This window comes from Dipodomys merriami, unplaced genomic scaffold, assembly GCF_024711535.1.
Source record: "Dipodomys merriami isolate MVZ:Mamm:240054 unplaced genomic scaffold, mDipMer1.0.p SCAF_8, whole genome shotgun sequence".
NCBI classification, from domain to species: domain Eukaryota; kingdom Metazoa; phylum Chordata; class Mammalia; order Rodentia; family Heteromyidae; genus Dipodomys; species Dipodomys merriami.
In genome coordinates this window covers 27,191,046-27,210,225 of record NW_027206401.1, presented here as the reverse complement: position 1 = coordinate 27,210,225, position 19,180 = coordinate 27,191,046, and the positions used below count along the sequence as shown (strand labels likewise).

At 36.3% G+C, this 19,180-nt stretch overlaps 1 protein-coding gene across 2 annotated transcripts in view; it reads right to left on the bottom strand.

The window, feature by feature from the left end:
* Themis (thymocyte selection associated) overlaps positions 1-19,180 on the bottom strand; it is a 148,563-nt gene that overhangs the window by 109,430 nt on the left and 19,953 nt on the right. The window contains exon 2 of one of the 2 annotated variants that reach the window (XM_070010459.1): positions 7,352-7,510. In XM_070010459.1, the coding sequence (XP_069866560.1) occupies positions 7,352-7,510 (159 nt within the window). Of the gene's footprint in view, positions 1-3,908; positions 3,948-7,351; positions 7,511-19,180 lie in introns of those variants that run through there. The other variant, XM_070010460.1, reaches the window with a different exon arrangement.

Sequence of the window (19,180 nt, the reverse complement as noted above, 5' to 3'; positions counted from 1 at the left end):
TAGAGGGAAAGAAATAATTAAAATTAAATCAGAATTAAATGAATTAGAATCCAAAAGAACTATAGAAAGAATCAACAAAACAAAGAACCAACTCTTCGTTGGTTAATTAACAAAATTGACAGACCCTTAGCAAATATTATCAGAAAAAGAAGAGAACACACCCAAATAAATAAACTCAGAGATGAGAATGGAAACATCACCAGAGAAACAACCAAGATTCAGAACATTATAAGGGAATACTTCTCAAAACTTTATGCTAATAAGTTTGAGAACTTGGCAGAAATGGACCTTTTCCTAGCAAATATTGACATGCCAAAACTAAACCAAGATGAGTTAAACCATATCAAGCCCATATCAAGCATTGAAATAGAAACAGCAATAAGAGACCTCCCAGCTAAGAAAAGTCCAGGACCAGATGGTTTTACAGCAGAATTCTACAAGGCCTTCAAAGCAGATCTCACACCAATACTCCTGCAACTCTTCAATGAAATTGAAAGAGAAAGTTCACTAAAGAACTAATTCTATGAAGCCATCATAACGTTCATCCCAAAACCAAGCAGGGACTCATCAAAGAGAACTATAGACCCATTTCTTTGATGAACATTGATGCAAAACTTCTCAACAAAATTTTGGCCAATTGACTTCAACAATTCATCCAAAAAATCATAAACCATGATCAAACAGGATTCATTTCAGGGATGCAAAGCTGTTTCAATATATGCAACTCAAATAATATAATTCATCACCTCAACAAGAGCAAGGATAAGAACGACATGGTTATCTCAATAGATGCAGAAAAAGCATTTAACAAGATCCAACACCCCTTTATGATGAAGGTTTTGGAAAAATTAGGAATCCATGGATCATTCCTCAAAAGAATAAAGGCTGTATATGACAAACCTACAGCCAGCATTATACTTAATGGTGAAAAACTAAAGCCATTTCCTCTTAACTCAGGAACAAGATGAGAATGTCCACTCTCTCCACTTCTCTTCAATCTAGTAATAGAATGCCTAGCTATAGCAATAAGACAAGATGCAAACATAAAGGGGATCCAAATAAGGAAAGATGAAGTAAAACTCTCCCTTTTTGCAGATGACATGATCTTGTATTTAAAGAATCCCACAGACTCCACTCTCAAATTACTCAAGCTGATTCAAAACTTTGGCAAATAGCAGGGTATAAAATTAACCCCCCAAAATCAGTGGCTTTTCTGTATGCCAACAATGAGAAAAGTGTGGCTAAAATTAGGAAAGCAACTCCATTCATAATAGCCCCACAAAAAATAAAATACCTAGGAATTAACTTAACCAAAGAAGTGAAGGACCTCTATGATGAAAACTTTAAAAACTTGAAAAAGGAAATCAAAACAGAACTTAGAAAGTGGCAAAAAACTCCCATGCTCCTGGATTGGAAAGATCAACATCATGAAAATGGCAATACTTCCCAAGGTTATCTACAAATTCAATGTGATACCTATCAAAATTCCAACCTCATTCTTCAAGGAAATAGAAGAGACAATCCAAAAATTCATATGGAACAATAAAAGACCCCAAATAGCAAAAACGATCCCCAACAGAAAGAACACTGCTGGAGGAATATCAATACCAAATTTCAAACTCTACTATAAAGCCATAGTAATCAAAACAGCTTGGTACTGACACAAGAACAGGCCTCAGGACCAATGGAATAAAATTGAAAACCCAGAAATGAACCCGCAGACCTATAGCCATCTAATCTTTGATAAGGGAGCTAAAAAATTGAATGGAAGAAAGACAGCCTCTTCAGTAATTGGTGCTGGCAAAATTGGTTAAACTACTTGTAGAAAACTAAAGCTAGATCCTTATATATCACCCTGCACCAGAATCAACTCCAAATGGATCAAAGACCTCGAAGTCAAAACAGACAGTCTGAAAACATTACAGGATGGAATAGGAGAAACCCTAGGTCTCCTTGGTGCAGGCCAAAATTTTCTTAATAGAGACCCAGAAACACAAAGAAAGGTTGGACAAATGGGATTGCATGAAGTTGCAGAGCTTCTGCATGGCAAAGGACATAGCTAGCAAGATCAATAGAAAGCCCACGAATTGGGAGAAGATCTTTGCTAGCCATACAACAGACAAGGGTGTCATTTCTAAAATATACTTGGAACTCAAAAAATTAAATCCCCCAACAACAAATCCTCAAAGAAACAACTGCCCAATAAATAAGTGGGCTAAAGACTTAAAGAGAAACTTCTCTGAAGAGGAAAGAAGGATGGCCAATAGACACATGAAGAAATGCTCAACCTCCCTAGCCATAAAAGAAATGCAAATCAAAACAACATTGAGATACCACCTCACTTCAGTTAGAATGGCTAAAATCAAGAACTCTAATAACAACATATGCTGGAGAGGATGCGGACAGAAGGGACCATTACTTCATTGTTGGTGGGAATGTAAACTTGTTCAACCACTTTGGAAAGCAGTATGGAGGTTCCTCAAAAGACTCCACATAGAGCTCCCCTATGACCCAGCAATCCCACTTTTGGGCATTTACCCAAATGATTACAAACAAGACCATACTAAAGCTACCAGCACGACTACGTTTATTGCAGCCTTATTTACCATAGCTAAGATATGGAACCAACCCAGATGCCCCTCAGTAGATGAATGGATCAAGAAAATGTGGTATATATACACAATGGAATTCTATGCCTCCATCAGAAAGAATGACATTGCCCCATTTGTTAGGAAATGGAAAGACTTGGAAAAAATATTAAGTGATGTAAGCCAGGCCCAAAGAAACATACGTCCCATGGTTTCCCTTATTTGCAATCTCTAGTATATGTCTGAGACAAGCAGAAAAGGTCAGATAAGGTGATGTTAGGTGAAATGAACCCCAAGATAAGTATTCAAATGTTTTATCTTTCATGCAATTGTTTCTAACACATTTATAAGATGATTTCTTTGTGCTTTATATGTCCCTCCCCAACGGTATAACCCTTGCTTTCACTGTATTTGATGTTGGTATAATTTGTGGAGGGGAAGGGCAAAAACAAATCATTTAAATAGGGACACAGATGGACCCATTGCAACAATGAGACATACAAGTCATGGGGAGTCGTTGTGGGGGGAGGGTGAGGGAGAGATGGGAAGGGATGGGAAGGGGAAACGAAGGAAGAGGCAACAATGCTTGATAAGAAATGTACTCTTTATCTTGCCCATGTAATTGTAACCCCTCTGTATGCTGTTTTCACAAAAAAGATGAAAGTATAATTAATTCAATGTACTATTATACATATTATATTAAGTATATAATATATATAATATATATATAAGTATATAATCAAAGGAAATAATGGCAAAATAATACATTTTGAAAATATTACTAACTGACATATTTTGACAGCCAAGCCAAAAATAGAAGTATATTTTATTAATTTTGTTCACTGAACTTTTGACAATTTTATGTGGAAGCACTTCTTCTATTAGTTCAATTTTTGTCATAGTTTATTCTTAATACTTCTAAATTTTTCACATGCTTGGAGAAACATGAAAGATAATGCTTATTGAATTTAGAGGTAATTTTCATGCAATAAATGAAAAAATTAATGTGACTTCTCAAAAGTTTCCAATTAATTTCTGTAGCTTATAACCTGTTTTTATTGGACAGTGACAGTATAGATGCAACAAAACCACTTGTGACTGTGAATGCACTGCTCAGTCTCTCTAGCTCTATTGCCTTATCTGTAAAATGCAGATTAAATCCAGAAACTACAAGTACATAAAATACTTGTTATATTTCAGATATTTAAAACAGTGTCTGACACAGTCTCAGGATCCTCATTTAGTTTCTGATTTAATGGTAGACTGTAATGCAATAGAAGATGTTTCATTATAAGCTTTACTTCCACATTTCCTACTTACCTATGACCTTCAGAAACAAAATTTCTATATAGTAATATAATTCATTGTGTAGAATCTGAAAATGTAGAGAAAAATTCTTCAGTCTAGCTGTATAATGTTAATAGTATTTTTATAATTTTATAGATATATACAGCCTTCTTCTAACATATAGCTTAAAGATACAATGTAAACTTTTAGGTTTCATGAGGCGGGGGGTGGAAAAAGTCTGTGTTCATCATAGAGATGGATTAAAACATTTTCTTTCAGGATATTTCTCATGATTAAATTGGAGACATTTATTATTCATGCTTCATAACATTGCAAAGGAAGAATAAATCCGAGGTAATCTAGAAATTTGGATCTTCACTGTAAGCCAAATATTATGTGATTTACCAATCTATGGAGATAATGCAATCAACTACTAAGTATCAAGATATATTTTTTACTGTGTTTGGTAAGAACAGCATGTATTCTTGCTCATCAAAAACGTTAGCTGAGAGAGCTGTCTCCTAAAAGAACAAATTGTGCTTCTAAGACAGTTTGTTTATTCCTGTACAGAAATGAAATGATAGCTTTTTATTTCTTTTAATGTATTTGAACATATTTTGAGATGACAAAATAGAGACATATGGAAGCATAACATTATATAGAATGCAGCAATTCAGTTCCACACTCATATTTCAGCATTAAAGAAAAAACAGGTTGTAATGTGTTCCATAAAAGTGGGGTTTCCCCCTAAATCTCTGCAGACATTCTCTTTCTTGAATTTGCTTGACCTTGAATTTATCTTTTGGGGGCTGGGAAGGTGGCTCAGTGGTAGAGTGCTTGCTTGCATGCATGAGGCCCTGGGTTCGATTCCCCAGCACCACATAAGCAAAAAAAAAAAAAAAAAAAAAAGGAAAAAAGCCAGAAGTGGCGCTGTGGTTCAAGTGGTAGAGTGCTAGCCTTGAGCTGAAGATCTGAGGGATAGCACCCAGGCCCAGAGTTCAGGCCCACGACCAGACCCCCCCCCAAAAAAATGATCTTTTGGAGCTGCCTCAATAGACCTATTATTGGATAGAGGTCAGTCTTTTATTTTTTTTTTCAGTGAATTTCCTTTATTTCCCAGGTTTCATTAACTTCTGTGTTACCATATGAAACTGGGAATCTGTGCACTTGAATACATAAGGGTAAATGGTGTCAGCAAAGTGATGAAAAAACCTATAGAAAATATTCACCATACCCATGTTATGGAAACATGTCCTAAAATGGGCCAAGAAAATGGGATAGGTGGATGGATAGATAGATAGATAGATAGATAGATAGATAGATAGATAGATAGATAGATAGATAGATAGATAGATAGATAGATAGACAGACAGACAGACAGACAGACAGATAGATAGATAGATAGATAGATAGATAGATAGATAGATAGATAGATAGATAGATAGATAGATAGATAGATAGATAGATAGATAATAGATGTATAGATATAGAGATATATTCTTTTCACTCATTCATTAGGAAGGATAATATTGTGTCTTTATAGGGAACTTTATGTACTTAGAAAATTATGTTAAGTGAAGTCAGACTCATATGTGGAAGTTAGATCTAAATCATAAACATATATGAAAAGAATGTATAGTGTTGTACACACATGTGGATATACACAAACATGTTTACTATAGTTTGTTGTAGGCATTCACCAAAACAGCACTGGTATAAATGTTACCATGAAACCTAAAAATTAATAAAAGTTAACGCATTTATAGACATACGCTTTGCCAACTCTCATAAACAAGCACTTGAAATGATCTCAACACAAGTTCTCCCAGCAACACTAAGAGGTACAGATAGTAGTATTTCATTTTACACAAGGAAGGAAAATAACTGGCCCAGGTTACACAACTAAGAATTGGCAGGCTTAGGAATGAAATGCAACTCCTGAACCCCATGCCCTAAAACATGACCCACCACAGTTTGAAATTCCTTGTAAAGCATACCATTGAAGCCAGATAAGCTTCTGCTGTATGATAACTGAAACAACACATCACAATGTTTCCAACGCTTTGCTCTTTTTGTTGATATACCCACTTCTCTGCACCAGAAAATTGCTTGGTACTAGAAATATGAAGTTGCATGTCAAAGCACCCAATAAAGAGTTTTAGTCTAGAGCAGAGCTCAGCCAATCATAGCTGATAGGCCAAATCCTGCTATCCACTATTTTTTATAAAGAATTTTTTGTTAAGGTATACCATGGCTATAGTGTCCTATACTATCTATGAGAACCTTCGTACCATAACATTTAGAAGGGAGTAGCTCTGACTGCAAAGCCTAAATTACTACCTGGCACATTTGCCAAACCCTGCTTTAGACAAAAAGACAAGCAAATCATCAGTCCTGGCCCAGTGATGTGTGAGTTATGGTGCCCCATATCCCATGAGAATACACCAAAAAAATCTTGAACAAGTTTAAGGTAGGCAGATGCTTTCTAGATACCAGGATATATGTGGTAATTTTGGAAGGCTGAGTGTAGTTAACTAGACAAAGAAAAAGAACCAAACTTGTCAGTAAGAATCAAACAGAAAAGCTAAGCAGTGGTCCAAGGAACTAAGATAATGGCCACAGGAATACAGGGTATATAAGTTTAACTGATGCAGATTGGTTCTAGTTCTATATGTCTTTTGTTGCCAGTCCTGGTGCTTGAATTCAAGGCTTAAGTGCTATTCCTGAGCTTTTTTTGGCTCGAGACTAGCACTCTACCATTTGAGTCAGCTCTACTTCCCTGAATTCTTTGGTAGTTTATTGGAGATGTGGGCTGACTTAGAATCAAAATCCTCATATTTCAGCCTCTTGAATAGGTGGGATTACAGGCGTTAGCCATCAGTGTCCAGTAGTTCTATATAAAATATAATAAAATGTAATAAAATGTAATAAACATTAATTTAATAATAAATAATAAATAAAAATGTGGACAATATTTTCCTAATAGTAGTTCTTAATTGGAGTTAGCTATAAGAATTATGATTTTTCCCTTACCTATTCCTCTAGACTGGGAAGACAAAAAGTTATTACCAATGGTAGACAAGTGAAATGACAGCCCTGGGGAGATAGAGGGGCAGCAGGGTCCAGATCACTCCAGATCACTCCAGATCAGTCTAGATTACATGCGAGTTTTGAGGCCAGCCTTGACTAACCAGTGGGACTTCCTCTAAAACAAAACAAAAGCATCACAACAAAAAAATCCCTAGCACTTGTTTATTGTTTCTGGTTGTATAGATGGAGGTGATTTTTTGTTTTTGTCGTGGGCCTGAACTCTGGGCCTGGGCGCTGTCCCTCAGCTCTTCAGCTTTTCAGCTCAAGGCTAGCACTCTACCATTTGAGCCACAGTGCCACTTCCGGCTTTTTTTCTTTTTGCTTATGTGGTGCTGATTATTAGCAACATTATTTTACAAATGAGAATTGGTTACAATGTACTATACCTGGAAAATTCATAGGCAGTTCAAAGGCTTTTGGAGACTGGTCACCTTCAATATTCTCACAAATTTCAGCTAAGATCTTCTTAATTTTTAGACCAGTGATTTTGATCACTTCGCCAGTTGACAAACAGCATTCATTGCCAAACATTTCATAAATGGATCCTACAAAGAAAGAAAATTGAGAAAGAAAGGAATGAAACAATGAAGAAGGAAATGGAGTCAGAGGTTTTTACTCTGTTCCTCTATTACCGATCTACTACAGTAAGTAAAAATTTAATCATGCCTTCCAAGTTGTACACTATGTACTAGGAAGCATTAGATTTTTACTTCATTGACTGGGTAAAGTATAAGCAATCATATTTTTATATTATTATAAATTATATTTATATCTCCTTAGCAACTGGCTCATCTGTCCAAGGTCAAACTACAAATATGTCTTCCACTGCTGGGATTTATGATCTGCTTTTGCTGGGCCAAAGAATTAGACTCATGAGTCAACAATGATCTAAGTAAATACTGCAAAAAAGGTTTTAATACAATCCAAGCTTCAATGATAGAGAGGTTTACATACCAGGCTATATATGAGGAACATCATATTTACTTGCTAGATGTGTCTGTTCCTTATTATGAAATAAGATTTTGCTCACTTTGACTGCTGTTCTTCTGTAAACTGTAACAACTCTCCATACCTTCATGGCAATAGATGGCAGACCAGCCCAGAAAACAGAAACACTTCATTGTAGTTGTTAAGAATTTTGATCTTAGCCGGGCGCTGGTGGCTCACGCCTATAATCCTAGCTACTCAGGAGGCTGAGATCTGAGGATCGCGGTTCAAAGCCAGCCCGGGCAAGGAGAGACCGTGAGACTCCTATCTCCAATAAACCACCAGAAAACCGGAAGTGGCGCTGTAGCTCAAGTGGTAGAGCGCTCGCCTTGAGCTGAAGAGCTGAGGGACAGCGCCCAGGCCCAGAGTTCAAGCCCCACGACCGACAAAAAAAAAAAAAAAAGAATTTTGATCTTTGGGGCTGGGAAGGTGGCTCAGTGGTAGAGCGCTTGCCTTGCATGCATGAGGCCCTGAGTTCGATTCTTCAGCACCACATAAGCAAAAAGAAAAAAAGCCAGAAGTGGCGCTGTGATTCAAGTGGTAGAGCACTAGCCTCGAGCTGAAGAGCTGAGGGACAGCGCCCAGGCCCAGAGTTCAGGCCCCATGACTGGACCCCCCCCCCCCAAAAAAAAGAAGAATTTCAATCTCCACTTGGACAAACCATGTGCACAACCCTTTTATCCTAGATGCCAATGTTCTATTTTCCATCGTTTATATTACTTTTTATCCCCTGTGGGTAGGCTAATACATAGCAAAATAACTAGAAAGTAAATAATAAGAAAGAAGACAGGTAATAGCCTTGGACAATTCTACTGCTGATAAAAAGGGAATATCCTGCTGGACACCAATGGCTCACACCTCAAATCCTAGCTACTTAGAAGGTTGAGATCTGAGGATCATGATTCAAAGCCACCCCAGGCAGAAAAGTCCCTGTGAGACTCTTATCTCCAATTAACCACTCAAAAATGGAAGTGGCACTGTGGCTCAAAGAGTGTTACAAAGAGGCTCAGGACAGTGTCCAGGCAGCAAGTCACCCCACAATTGACAAATAAAAAAGGAAAGAAAGAAATTGTGAATACACACAAAAAGTCATTCTAAATCAGAAGCATCTTCAAAGTAAGAGCACATACATTTCCAGTTTTGAAAGTCAAGAAACCTATCAACTTAATAAGAGGTCATTTGTACACTTGACACTCACTGCCTAAAGTGTGGTCCACTGTTTCATCAGGGAGCTTGTTAGTGTCTTGGCTAGCCCCAGGCCTGCTGAGTCAGAACCTGCATTGTTAACAAGGTCCCCAGATGATTTGTAAGTATATTAAAGGTTTGTAAAGCATTGGTCTAAGCAATAAATTTATAAGTGAAATAGTCTGCTTTTAGATTGTTGTCAAACTAACCACAGAGAAAGCCTACTGTCACTGAATAGGGAAAGGGTGGGTTTTTAACTGAGAGGTGGTGTCATAAGTTTTCTGATCACATGAAACAAAATATAATTTAACCCAGACCCTTTCAGTTGATATTTGTTGGGCTTCATTTCGAGGCAATGAATGTCCAGTTGTGGATGTGATGTACGCCCAACTGTCTGACTTGGGATTCCATCTTTTTCACAAAGCTTTAGTTGGAATTAAAAATGACAATATAAAGGCCAGGATTGGTGGCACACACCTGAAATCCCAGATCCTTGGGAAGTGGGGATTGGAAGAGCCAGCTAAGGCAAAAAATAGTTAGCAAGACTGTTAAAACAAACAAGGTAGTCATGGTAGTTTAATCTTATTATCCCAGTTACACTGAAGACACAGGTAGGAGGAACACAGTCTAATGCTAGTCTGAGCAAAGGCAAAACGCTATCTGAAATAATAACTAAAGCGAACTAAAAAGGACTGGTGCAACTGTCTAGCAAGTGTGAGGCCCTGAGTTCAAACTCAATCTTAGAAAAGGAAAAAAAAATGTATAGACAAAAGTTTGAGTTTGCACATCAATGCTCTGGGAATAGAAACCAGAGACTTCTATTGCTTCTTTAAGTTTCATGTTCCTATGAAAAACTTTGGGCTCTTCAGTTTTTTAATCATCTCTTTCCTTTTCTCTCCCTTTTTTCAGCATTTTGTTATTTCCCTTCCCTTCCCCAAATTAGAAAAATGTATATACAAGATGCAGTTTTCTTTCTCTTTTCCTTCTTTTAGTCAGAAAAGGAGAAGAAAATATGTCAATGCTGGCATTTGAAATTTCTCTTAAAAAGTTTTTTCTAATCAAGGAAGTTACTAACCCACATTTAATAGAGAAAAGTCAATGATGCCCAGTGCTAGACAGGTTTTATATATGATAAAAAAAAATGTCCTCCCCCAGGATATAAGCCCTGCTTTCACTGTATTTGATGCTGATATAATTAGTGGAAGGGAAGGGAAAAAACAAACTGTTCAAATAGGGATACAGGTGGACCCATTACAACAATGAGATGTACAAGACGTTACGTCGAAAAATAAACCTTACAACTTTGGCGGGGTGGGGGTGGGGAGGTGGAGGGGTGGTGGTAGGGGGTTTGGTGGTAGAGGTGGAGAGGGGAAGGGATGGTTTAGGGAAACAAAGGTGGAGGCAACAATGCTTGATAAGAAATGTACTCACTATCTTGCCCATGTAATTGTAACCCTCTGTATGGTATTTTCACAATAATAATAAAAAAATGTAGAGTGTAGGAAGGGGTGACATTGTCCAAAAAGAAAAGTTCTCTTTACCTAATTTATGAACTGTAACCCCTCTGTACATCACCTTTATAATAATAAAAAAATTTTAAAAAATAGAGCCAATGTCAAATCCCTGAAAGCAGAAAGATTTTTACACTCTGCTATCGACAATATTATGTCTCATAAAATATACTTTTTTCTTAGTACTAATATACAATGGTGAGATTTATAAATTTCCAATGTTCATAATCTTAGAACAAACACATATTTGTAATTGTTTTTTAAATTTTTATTGAGATGTTTATCTAAAATACATTTGTGTATATAGAGACATACATATTAAAGTGGACTTCATTTCATTTTAACCACAAGACATGTATTTTGAATATGGAAGTCTAGAATCTATTAAATCTTTACAGACTCATATTTTCTAAGTCACAGCACATGTATTCACAATAATGCAAAACATCAGAGAAAACTGGAACAAAGCAGCCTGTTTTCAGTGATCAAACATCGCCCCCGAAGGCTGTAATGAAAGAGCCACGCGCCTTTGAAATCACCTTCTCTATAATGTTGCTTTGCTCAATGAAAATGACACATGGATATCCTTTTATAAGTCAGCCCTTGTCTGACAATACTTATAAGTAATGCTATGATCACATAAGAATAGCCAAAACAATTGGCTCAAAAGATTTCCTTCCATTTCCCCTCAAAAATAAAAATACATGGCAACCAGATGACACTACATTGCATGGGCTTTCCATCCCTTTTCAAATGTCCCAAAGTATTCTAAGTATTCTAAGTTCCACATTCCCTTACCTTCTCATCGGCCTAAGTCCAGAAAGAATCAGCTAATCCTCATTTCCTTCTAGAAGAGGATCTCACACCTAAAAATTAATTGCCTCGCCTAGGCTCTAAAAGCACTTGTATGTGTATCTCATTATAGCCTTTTTGAGATGATTGCTATAGACTTTTAGTGGGCTATTATTTCCTGAGTTGATATTACTTATAGTACAGAATGTATTATGAGTTCTTAAAATAGAAACATTGGGTTAACTCTTTATAAACCTCCATAAGAAGCTATAACATGGCTTGTTCACTTACAGGTGACTGTTGTTATTTCTTAATTTTCCTAGATAAGGACAGTAAATTACTGCAAACGTAATTGTGGTCCTACATCATCAAACTAAAGCATGTTCAATTCAAGGTTCTGGCATGGGTTGCATTTTCAATTCGTGTGGGGGGGGGGGGTGGGGGGGTGTATGCAGTCCTGTACTTCTGGCTTTTCTTGGTTGTTCATTGAAGAGTCTCACAGACTTTCCTGCCCAGGCTGCCTTCAAACCTCAGATTTCAGCCTATCAAGTAGCTAAGATCATACATGTGATCCACTTGGTGCCCAACAAATTAGTATTTTTTACTATCAATGATATATCCACATGTCAGATCAGCTAGCTGATCTGTACATATCCTAGATAAAGAATATTGAGGGTAGGTGATTCTCTATGATTTCTACTGATTGAGCTTACCACTTTACAATGATGTTTGGGGTTTTTGTTACTCTAGTTCTTTCACTTTTTTGTACCAATACTACAGTTTGAACTTAAGGCCAAGAGCTATCACATGGATTTTTTTTGCTCAAAGCTGGCACTCTAACAGTTGAGCCATACCCCCACTTCTGTATTTGTCTGATTAATTGGAGAGAAGAGGCTCAAAGACTTTCCTGCCAAGGCTAGCCTTTAGTAGTAACCCTCAGATCTCACCTTCCTGAGTAGCTAGGTTTACAAGTGTGAGCCACCAGCAGTGTTTGTTTGTATATTGCTGGACTTGAAGGAGCTCATGTGATTATGTGAGACAGATGTGTAGAGTTTAGGAATTTATATTTATAAAGTATGTTTCATAATACTGGACAATATAAATAGACCCATATCAGAGTGGGTTGTGGTTAGGGACATACTTTTGCTTCTTATAAATATGTGTGTTTAGTCTTTGCTAAAGGATAACACAAATTATCAAGGAATAACCCCAGACAGTAAGCCTTTACAAGTGCAATTGTTTTATTGGAATTATACATATCCCTAGATTTGGTGGTTGGTAAGGTATTAAAGAAACTATTTGAGAGATATGTTCAATTCTTCACAGATAGATCACCACAGGAATAAGGCTTAAAGAGGTCCATGGTTGAACAGACCTTTACATAACCAGTGTTCCAAGAGGATGCTCTCCCAATATACTGAAAGGTAAAGAAAAAATATCACCATAGGAACAATACATCTAAAATAAATGAACATGACATCGGAGTGCAGTATACAGAGAAAGATGCAAAAAAGCAGGCTTGGTGCTTAGCTGGGGGTGAATTTTGTCAGCTAAAATATGAAGCATATTTGAATATTAACAACAAATGATCTTTCAAAGTATGCTTTCTTTCCCCTCTTCCTACATAGCAGTTTAAAGTGTGCAGAAGACTGAGACAAAGAGGTAGGAAAGTAGTAGCTGCTTTAAGGACTAAGGGATTATCTCCACCCTTAAATGATGTCAAGTTCTTCTTGTTAATTAGTCATTATTATTCAAGAAGTCAAGCCTACAACCACTGATGAACAGTAATTGGTGAATCTTTAAAAGTGTTCATGGAAAAGAGCTGAAGCCATTTCAGATTAGTAAGACTGCATCTTGAGACCCAGAGAGCAAATGCAAGGCAGATCAAAATATTAGTGAAGTCAGAATCCAGAAGTACTCAACTTTCCAACTACTCTGAGTGAAGTACATGGCTTTAGCTATTGAGGAGAAATGATTTAATTTCTTAACTGTATCTATTAATTTAATAGATTTAAAAAATGTATTAAGAGAGTTTGTAAATAGTTGTTATAATTGAAGTCATTATTGTGACTCTTTCTTTGTGTCAATGGTTACCTCAGCAAACAGACTTAAGAGTAAGCATGTATGAAACCAATGTCTCTCCTTACAGAGACACAAAATGTGTTCCTATGATGTGACAAATTAGTGGATCTTTATCTTCAGACACTGTTTTGTGTGTGTGTGTGTATGTGTGTATGGGTGCACACACATGTGTGTGTTGGTCGTGGGGCTTGAACTCTGGGCCTGGCTGCTGTCCCTGAGTTCTTCAGCTCTGAAGTGAGTGCTCTACTACTTGAGCCACGGCATCACTTCTGGTTTTCTGGTGGTTAATCGGAAATAAGAATCACACAAACTTTCCTGCCCAGGCTGGCTTTGAACCATGATCCTCAGGTCTCAGCCTCCTGAATAGCTAGGATTACAGTGTGAGCCACCAGCGCCTGGCTCTGACACTTTTTAAAACCAAACAGTCCTATGTTTTACCCAGATTTCAACCTTTAAAATGTCTTACTTTTATTTAAACAGTATCACATTAAGAGTTGTTTTCAGTTTTATGAAGGACATTGTTTCAAGTACATTTTATCTACTTTAATATACTTGCCTGTGTTTTATTTCCTAAATGTTATATAAAGCTATTACAGACCTCTATTGCTATTAAAAATCATAAACCTGTTCTCTACATCCCATTTAATGAACTCAAATATACTGATGGCATTGATGATTCAGGGCTCAAATGTACCATAAAAAGTGTTCACACTGTACATTTTAAAAAGCTTTACTATGTTAGCTATTTCTCTATGTTCATTATCATAATTAAAGCACCTAATTAACTATTCTGCTTGTGCATTATAGTATAGAAATTGAGAGTGAAATTTTAGAAAATATTATAGAAATTTTGGAGGTAATGTCAATTGAATTAAATAATTGAAGTTATTCTGATAAATTGTCTTTAGTTTTCTTAACTCATTTATATTGTAATTTATCAAAGTATCAGTTAATGGTGGATTAGAGAAAAAAATTAATTGGGCACTACTACAGAAAGTCTGAGGAAGGCATCGAGTACAATGCATGATCAGAGTCAAACAGGGAACTAAGAATATAGTTGAAGGAGTTGGAGAGCATAAACATTAAACAAACCAAAAAAAGAAAAGACTTACTCAGTGTCATTAACTCATCTATCTCAATGACACCAGCAGCTGGGTGCCCTAACTAAAAGATAAAATTTTAATCAACTTGACAGTAATAGTTCTAATTGCAAATTATAACAATGAGATTCTGATTTTTACATTATACTCTTCTGAGTTGTATTACCTAATTGACCTGGACACTTTGAGCTGCTGATTCTACATAACTGAGATCCAAGAACAGGTCATGTTCCATAAATAAATTCTGTGAGTTTTATCTAAATACCATGACAGGTATTCTACATGTGAGAGATGGAAAGTACCTATACTATATTCTGTCGATTGATCCTGCCATCACTACTCTTCTATGGCATATTTCCAGCTGAATTAAGATGTGGCCTAATAATCCTCTTCAACCCACAGTTCCAGACTATCAATAAAGGTGGCTTACCATGTATAAACTATCACCAATCTAGTGATAAACTACAACTTAACCTGCTTTCTTTCCGGCCCTGTGCCTGATATTTACTTTTAAAGATTTTAATCCTTAAATTAGGCTAATTTACTACCAAAGTGTTTGTCAAAAGAATTATAGCTAAAAAAATCCTCTAAATCTATCATTTATTCTAAGACAATTGTCTAAAATAAGGCATGAAGTATCTAACATGATAATGATTAGGCTTTTTGAAGTCCAATGTTAGCATTAGAATTTCATTTATATCTCTAAGCAAAGTGTTAGGAAAATCTAAAAGCCTGTTGAATCATTGAATCTCAATGTCAGGCAGGACATTGTCTTATTGATGTACTACAATGACTGAGACCCACTACCTATTGAGTGTTTGCCTAAATTACATTCAAACCATTTCATTGATGAAATTCCATTCATCTTGAAAATTTAAATACAGGTTAATATAAGGTGATTTGCTTTACCATTCAATAATTCTCAGAGTTAAAACACTTTTCCTTAAATTAATTATAATGTGTTTTCCTATAGGACAGGCACATTAGAACCCCTTTAGTCCTACATAATGCAGTAAAAAATATTTTAGCCTTTCTATATGGAGGTATAAAAATTTTTGAAGACAGCTGTTGCCAGCTGTCTTTGATAAGAAATAAAGCTGCCTAACTATTGGGAAATGTTCAGGGACTTAACTCACTGAACTGGTAATCCTCTATGAAATAATTTGAAACCCAACTTTAAACACTACGAATAATTTTCCTAGAGTTCTACAAATGGCATACTGATTTTCAAATGTCTTGTCAAAGATATATTTCCAAGGGAAATGACCAGACAGAAAACTAAAAATCTTTGTAAGAAAAACCAGTCATCTCAGACAAGCAACAGTTGGCTTTGCCAATTAATAGTCAAAAGTAACTCCTACCTTGGTGCTAATGACTCATATCTATACATGAGTTACCCAGGAGGCTGAGATCTGAGGATTTGGTTCAAACCCAGCTCAGGCAGCAAAGTTCAAAAGACTCTTACCTTCAATTAATCACCAAAAAGTAAAAAACAAAGCTGTGGCTCAAGTAGTAGAGCAAAACAAATAAAACAAACAAAAAAAATGAAGTTCAAGGCCAGTTCCCAGACCCTGAGTTCAAGTCCTAGAAAGGGCACTCACACACACACACACACACACACACACACACACACACACACACACACACACACACACAGAGGCTCTGTACAGCATCTTTACAATAAAATTTTAAAAAATGAAAAAAGGATAAAAGAATGGACAGTGAAATAAAAAGTCACAAATAAATACCTGAATGAATTCCAAGAGAATACAAATAACTGAATGAAAGGCTCCATAAGCAAATAAAAATTCACTTGAAAAACCTCATCAATAGACTAGATTTGTTAAGTTGAAGATAAAATATCCAGGTCTGAGCTGTACCCTGGCTGGATGTATAAGCAAATGGTGACCTAACTTAAGGGTATATTTGTATAACCAAGCAACTTAAATCAATTATAGAAGTCCAGTTTCCACCAGTTATAGTCTACCAAATAATTAGATCCTATCCATCTTAGGCAAGTACTTTGGTACAAGACCTATATAAAGAAAATGCTAACAGCAGCCAATCAGGTTGTTTCTATATGTCACATCATATACCCATTAATGATACCATATGTCCATGCATATACATATGTATGTACATATTATGTCATCAGTGGTATGCCATGCAGTATGTTGGTATGGATTTACATTGTCTAATGTGATACATATATCTCCTCAAATATTTATCACATGTGATGAAACTAAAAATCTTTTCCTCCAACTTCTTGAAAGGCTCAGTACCTTTTTGCTATCTATGATTACCATACTGTGCAGTATTACACCAAAACTACTTGTTATTTAACTATAACTTAGCAGACATTGATTGACCTTCTCCCATCTCTCCTGTCCTCCTTCCTTTCCCAGCCTGTGATAACCCCTATTCTCCCAACTTTAGAACTTTTTTCATACTCATGGCAACTTGGTTGTATTTAAATGGCTTTAGTTTTACTTTTAAGAAAATGGTAAATTGGATTTTGTAAAAATATTAAAAATAATTGTTTTTCTCCTAAGAAGGATTTTCTGAGAGATACCTCTTTCAGAGAGTGTCAAGAGTCACTATGGCCACTAAGATTTGCCATGGGTATGACAGAGGTATGTGCAAGAACTTAAATAGGATGACAGCAGCAAATATTGAGATGATACCTGAGGAATAGTGAAAAAAGTAGAAAAGTAAGACAAAATGTACAATCTGAGGTGCTGAGGTACTGAGGATGATGGGGTACTAAGATTCATTGATCTATGAAAATTGAGATGGGAGCACTCTACTCAGTTCTTGGTCTATCAAATAGTTATCTTTAAGCAGGGACTAGCCAGTCTAGTTCCTCTTAAACAAGTGTTTCCTGACAGGCTACACCTCAACCAGATTCTAGAAACAGAATCCATAAAAACATAGTTTGTTTCAAAATTTTCTAGTCAATTGCAAAGTTTAACTTTTAGATTGCACATTATTGACTAGGGCACTAGAAGTCAAAATACTACATAAGTAGTTGAAATAACATGTTAATTTAGGAGCTATTTAAAACCATCAGAAAAGATAACATAAAACTAAAGCATATGCAAGACCTCCACAAAGAATAAGAATACCTGAGATATGTGTGGAGATAAATGCCTAAGCTTATTATACTATGTAATGTCTCACAGCCATTTTGTTATCTGAATCTACCAAGAAGGGTTGGTTGAAACCTGCTGCTAAAAATTAAAAGGTACTGAGTTCTTCAAAAGACAAGTAGCTGGGATGACATCAAGTCATGACAGGGGTCACATAGTATCTTATGTCTGCCAGCAAAAGAAATGTTTTGTGATATTTGGCAAAATTTGATCTAAGGCTTTCTTTCATTAGATGAACCTATTGTGGGGAAAGAGATTAATAATGGCCATGTACTTCTAAGGACCTAAGGCTCTTGATGTCTACCCAAAGTAATGTCATAATGGTGAACGATCAGATCAATTCTTGTCATTTTGCAACAAAAGTCATTTGTGTCTAGAGAATTTGGCATGGTTTTTGCAGTTCCTATTCTTCCTTGTATCCCTTTTGGTGCTGGAGACAGAACCTGAGGCTCATGTGTACTTGCTCTGCCAATTGAGCTAAACCTCCGCAGTTACTCAAGTAAAGATGAAATTAATATTTCTCAGTAGGTTACTTTAATAAGTAGGAGCAGGTGAATGTTGCTGAACAAGCCTCTAACATTTTAAAATTATGTATAAACATGATGTTTCTGTGAATAAATCTGTTTCATGTCCTGCAAAGTGATCTCAATTTAAACACTAACAAACATGGAATCCAACAATAGAAGTACCATACTATCTGTTACTTGTCATATACTGGTAACTATCAGTAGTTAATATGGATTGTCACCTTGCAAACAATGCAGGAAGGAATAGGAGAAACTCTAGAGCTCCTTGGCACAGGCCAAAATTTTCTTGATAGAGACCCAGAAACACAAAAATCAAAGAAGGGTTGGACAAATGGGATTGCATGAAGCTGCAGAGCTTCTGCATGGCAAAGAACATAGCAAGCAAGGTCAATAGAAAGCCCATGGATTGGGATATCTTCACTAGCCATGCAATGGACAAGGGTCTCATCTAACATATACTTAAAATTCAAAAAAAATTAAATTCTCCAACAACAAAACCTCAAAGAAACAACTGCCTGATTAATAAGTGGGCTAAATACTTAAAGAGGTTTCTCTGAAGAGGAAATAAGAATGGCCAATAGACATATGAAGAAATGCTCAACTTCTCTAGCCATAAAAGAAACACAAATCAAAACAACATTGAGATTTCACCTCACCCCAGCTAGAATGGCTATAATCAAGAAATCTAATAACAACATGCTGAAGGAGATGTGGCCAAAAGGGAACCCTACTGCATTGTTGGTGGGACTGTAAACTTACTCAACCACTCTGGAAAGCAGTATGGAGGTTCCTCAAAAGACACATAGAACTCCCCTATGACCCAGCAATTCCACTTCTGGGCATTTACCCAAACGATCACAAACAAGGTCATACTAAAGCTAC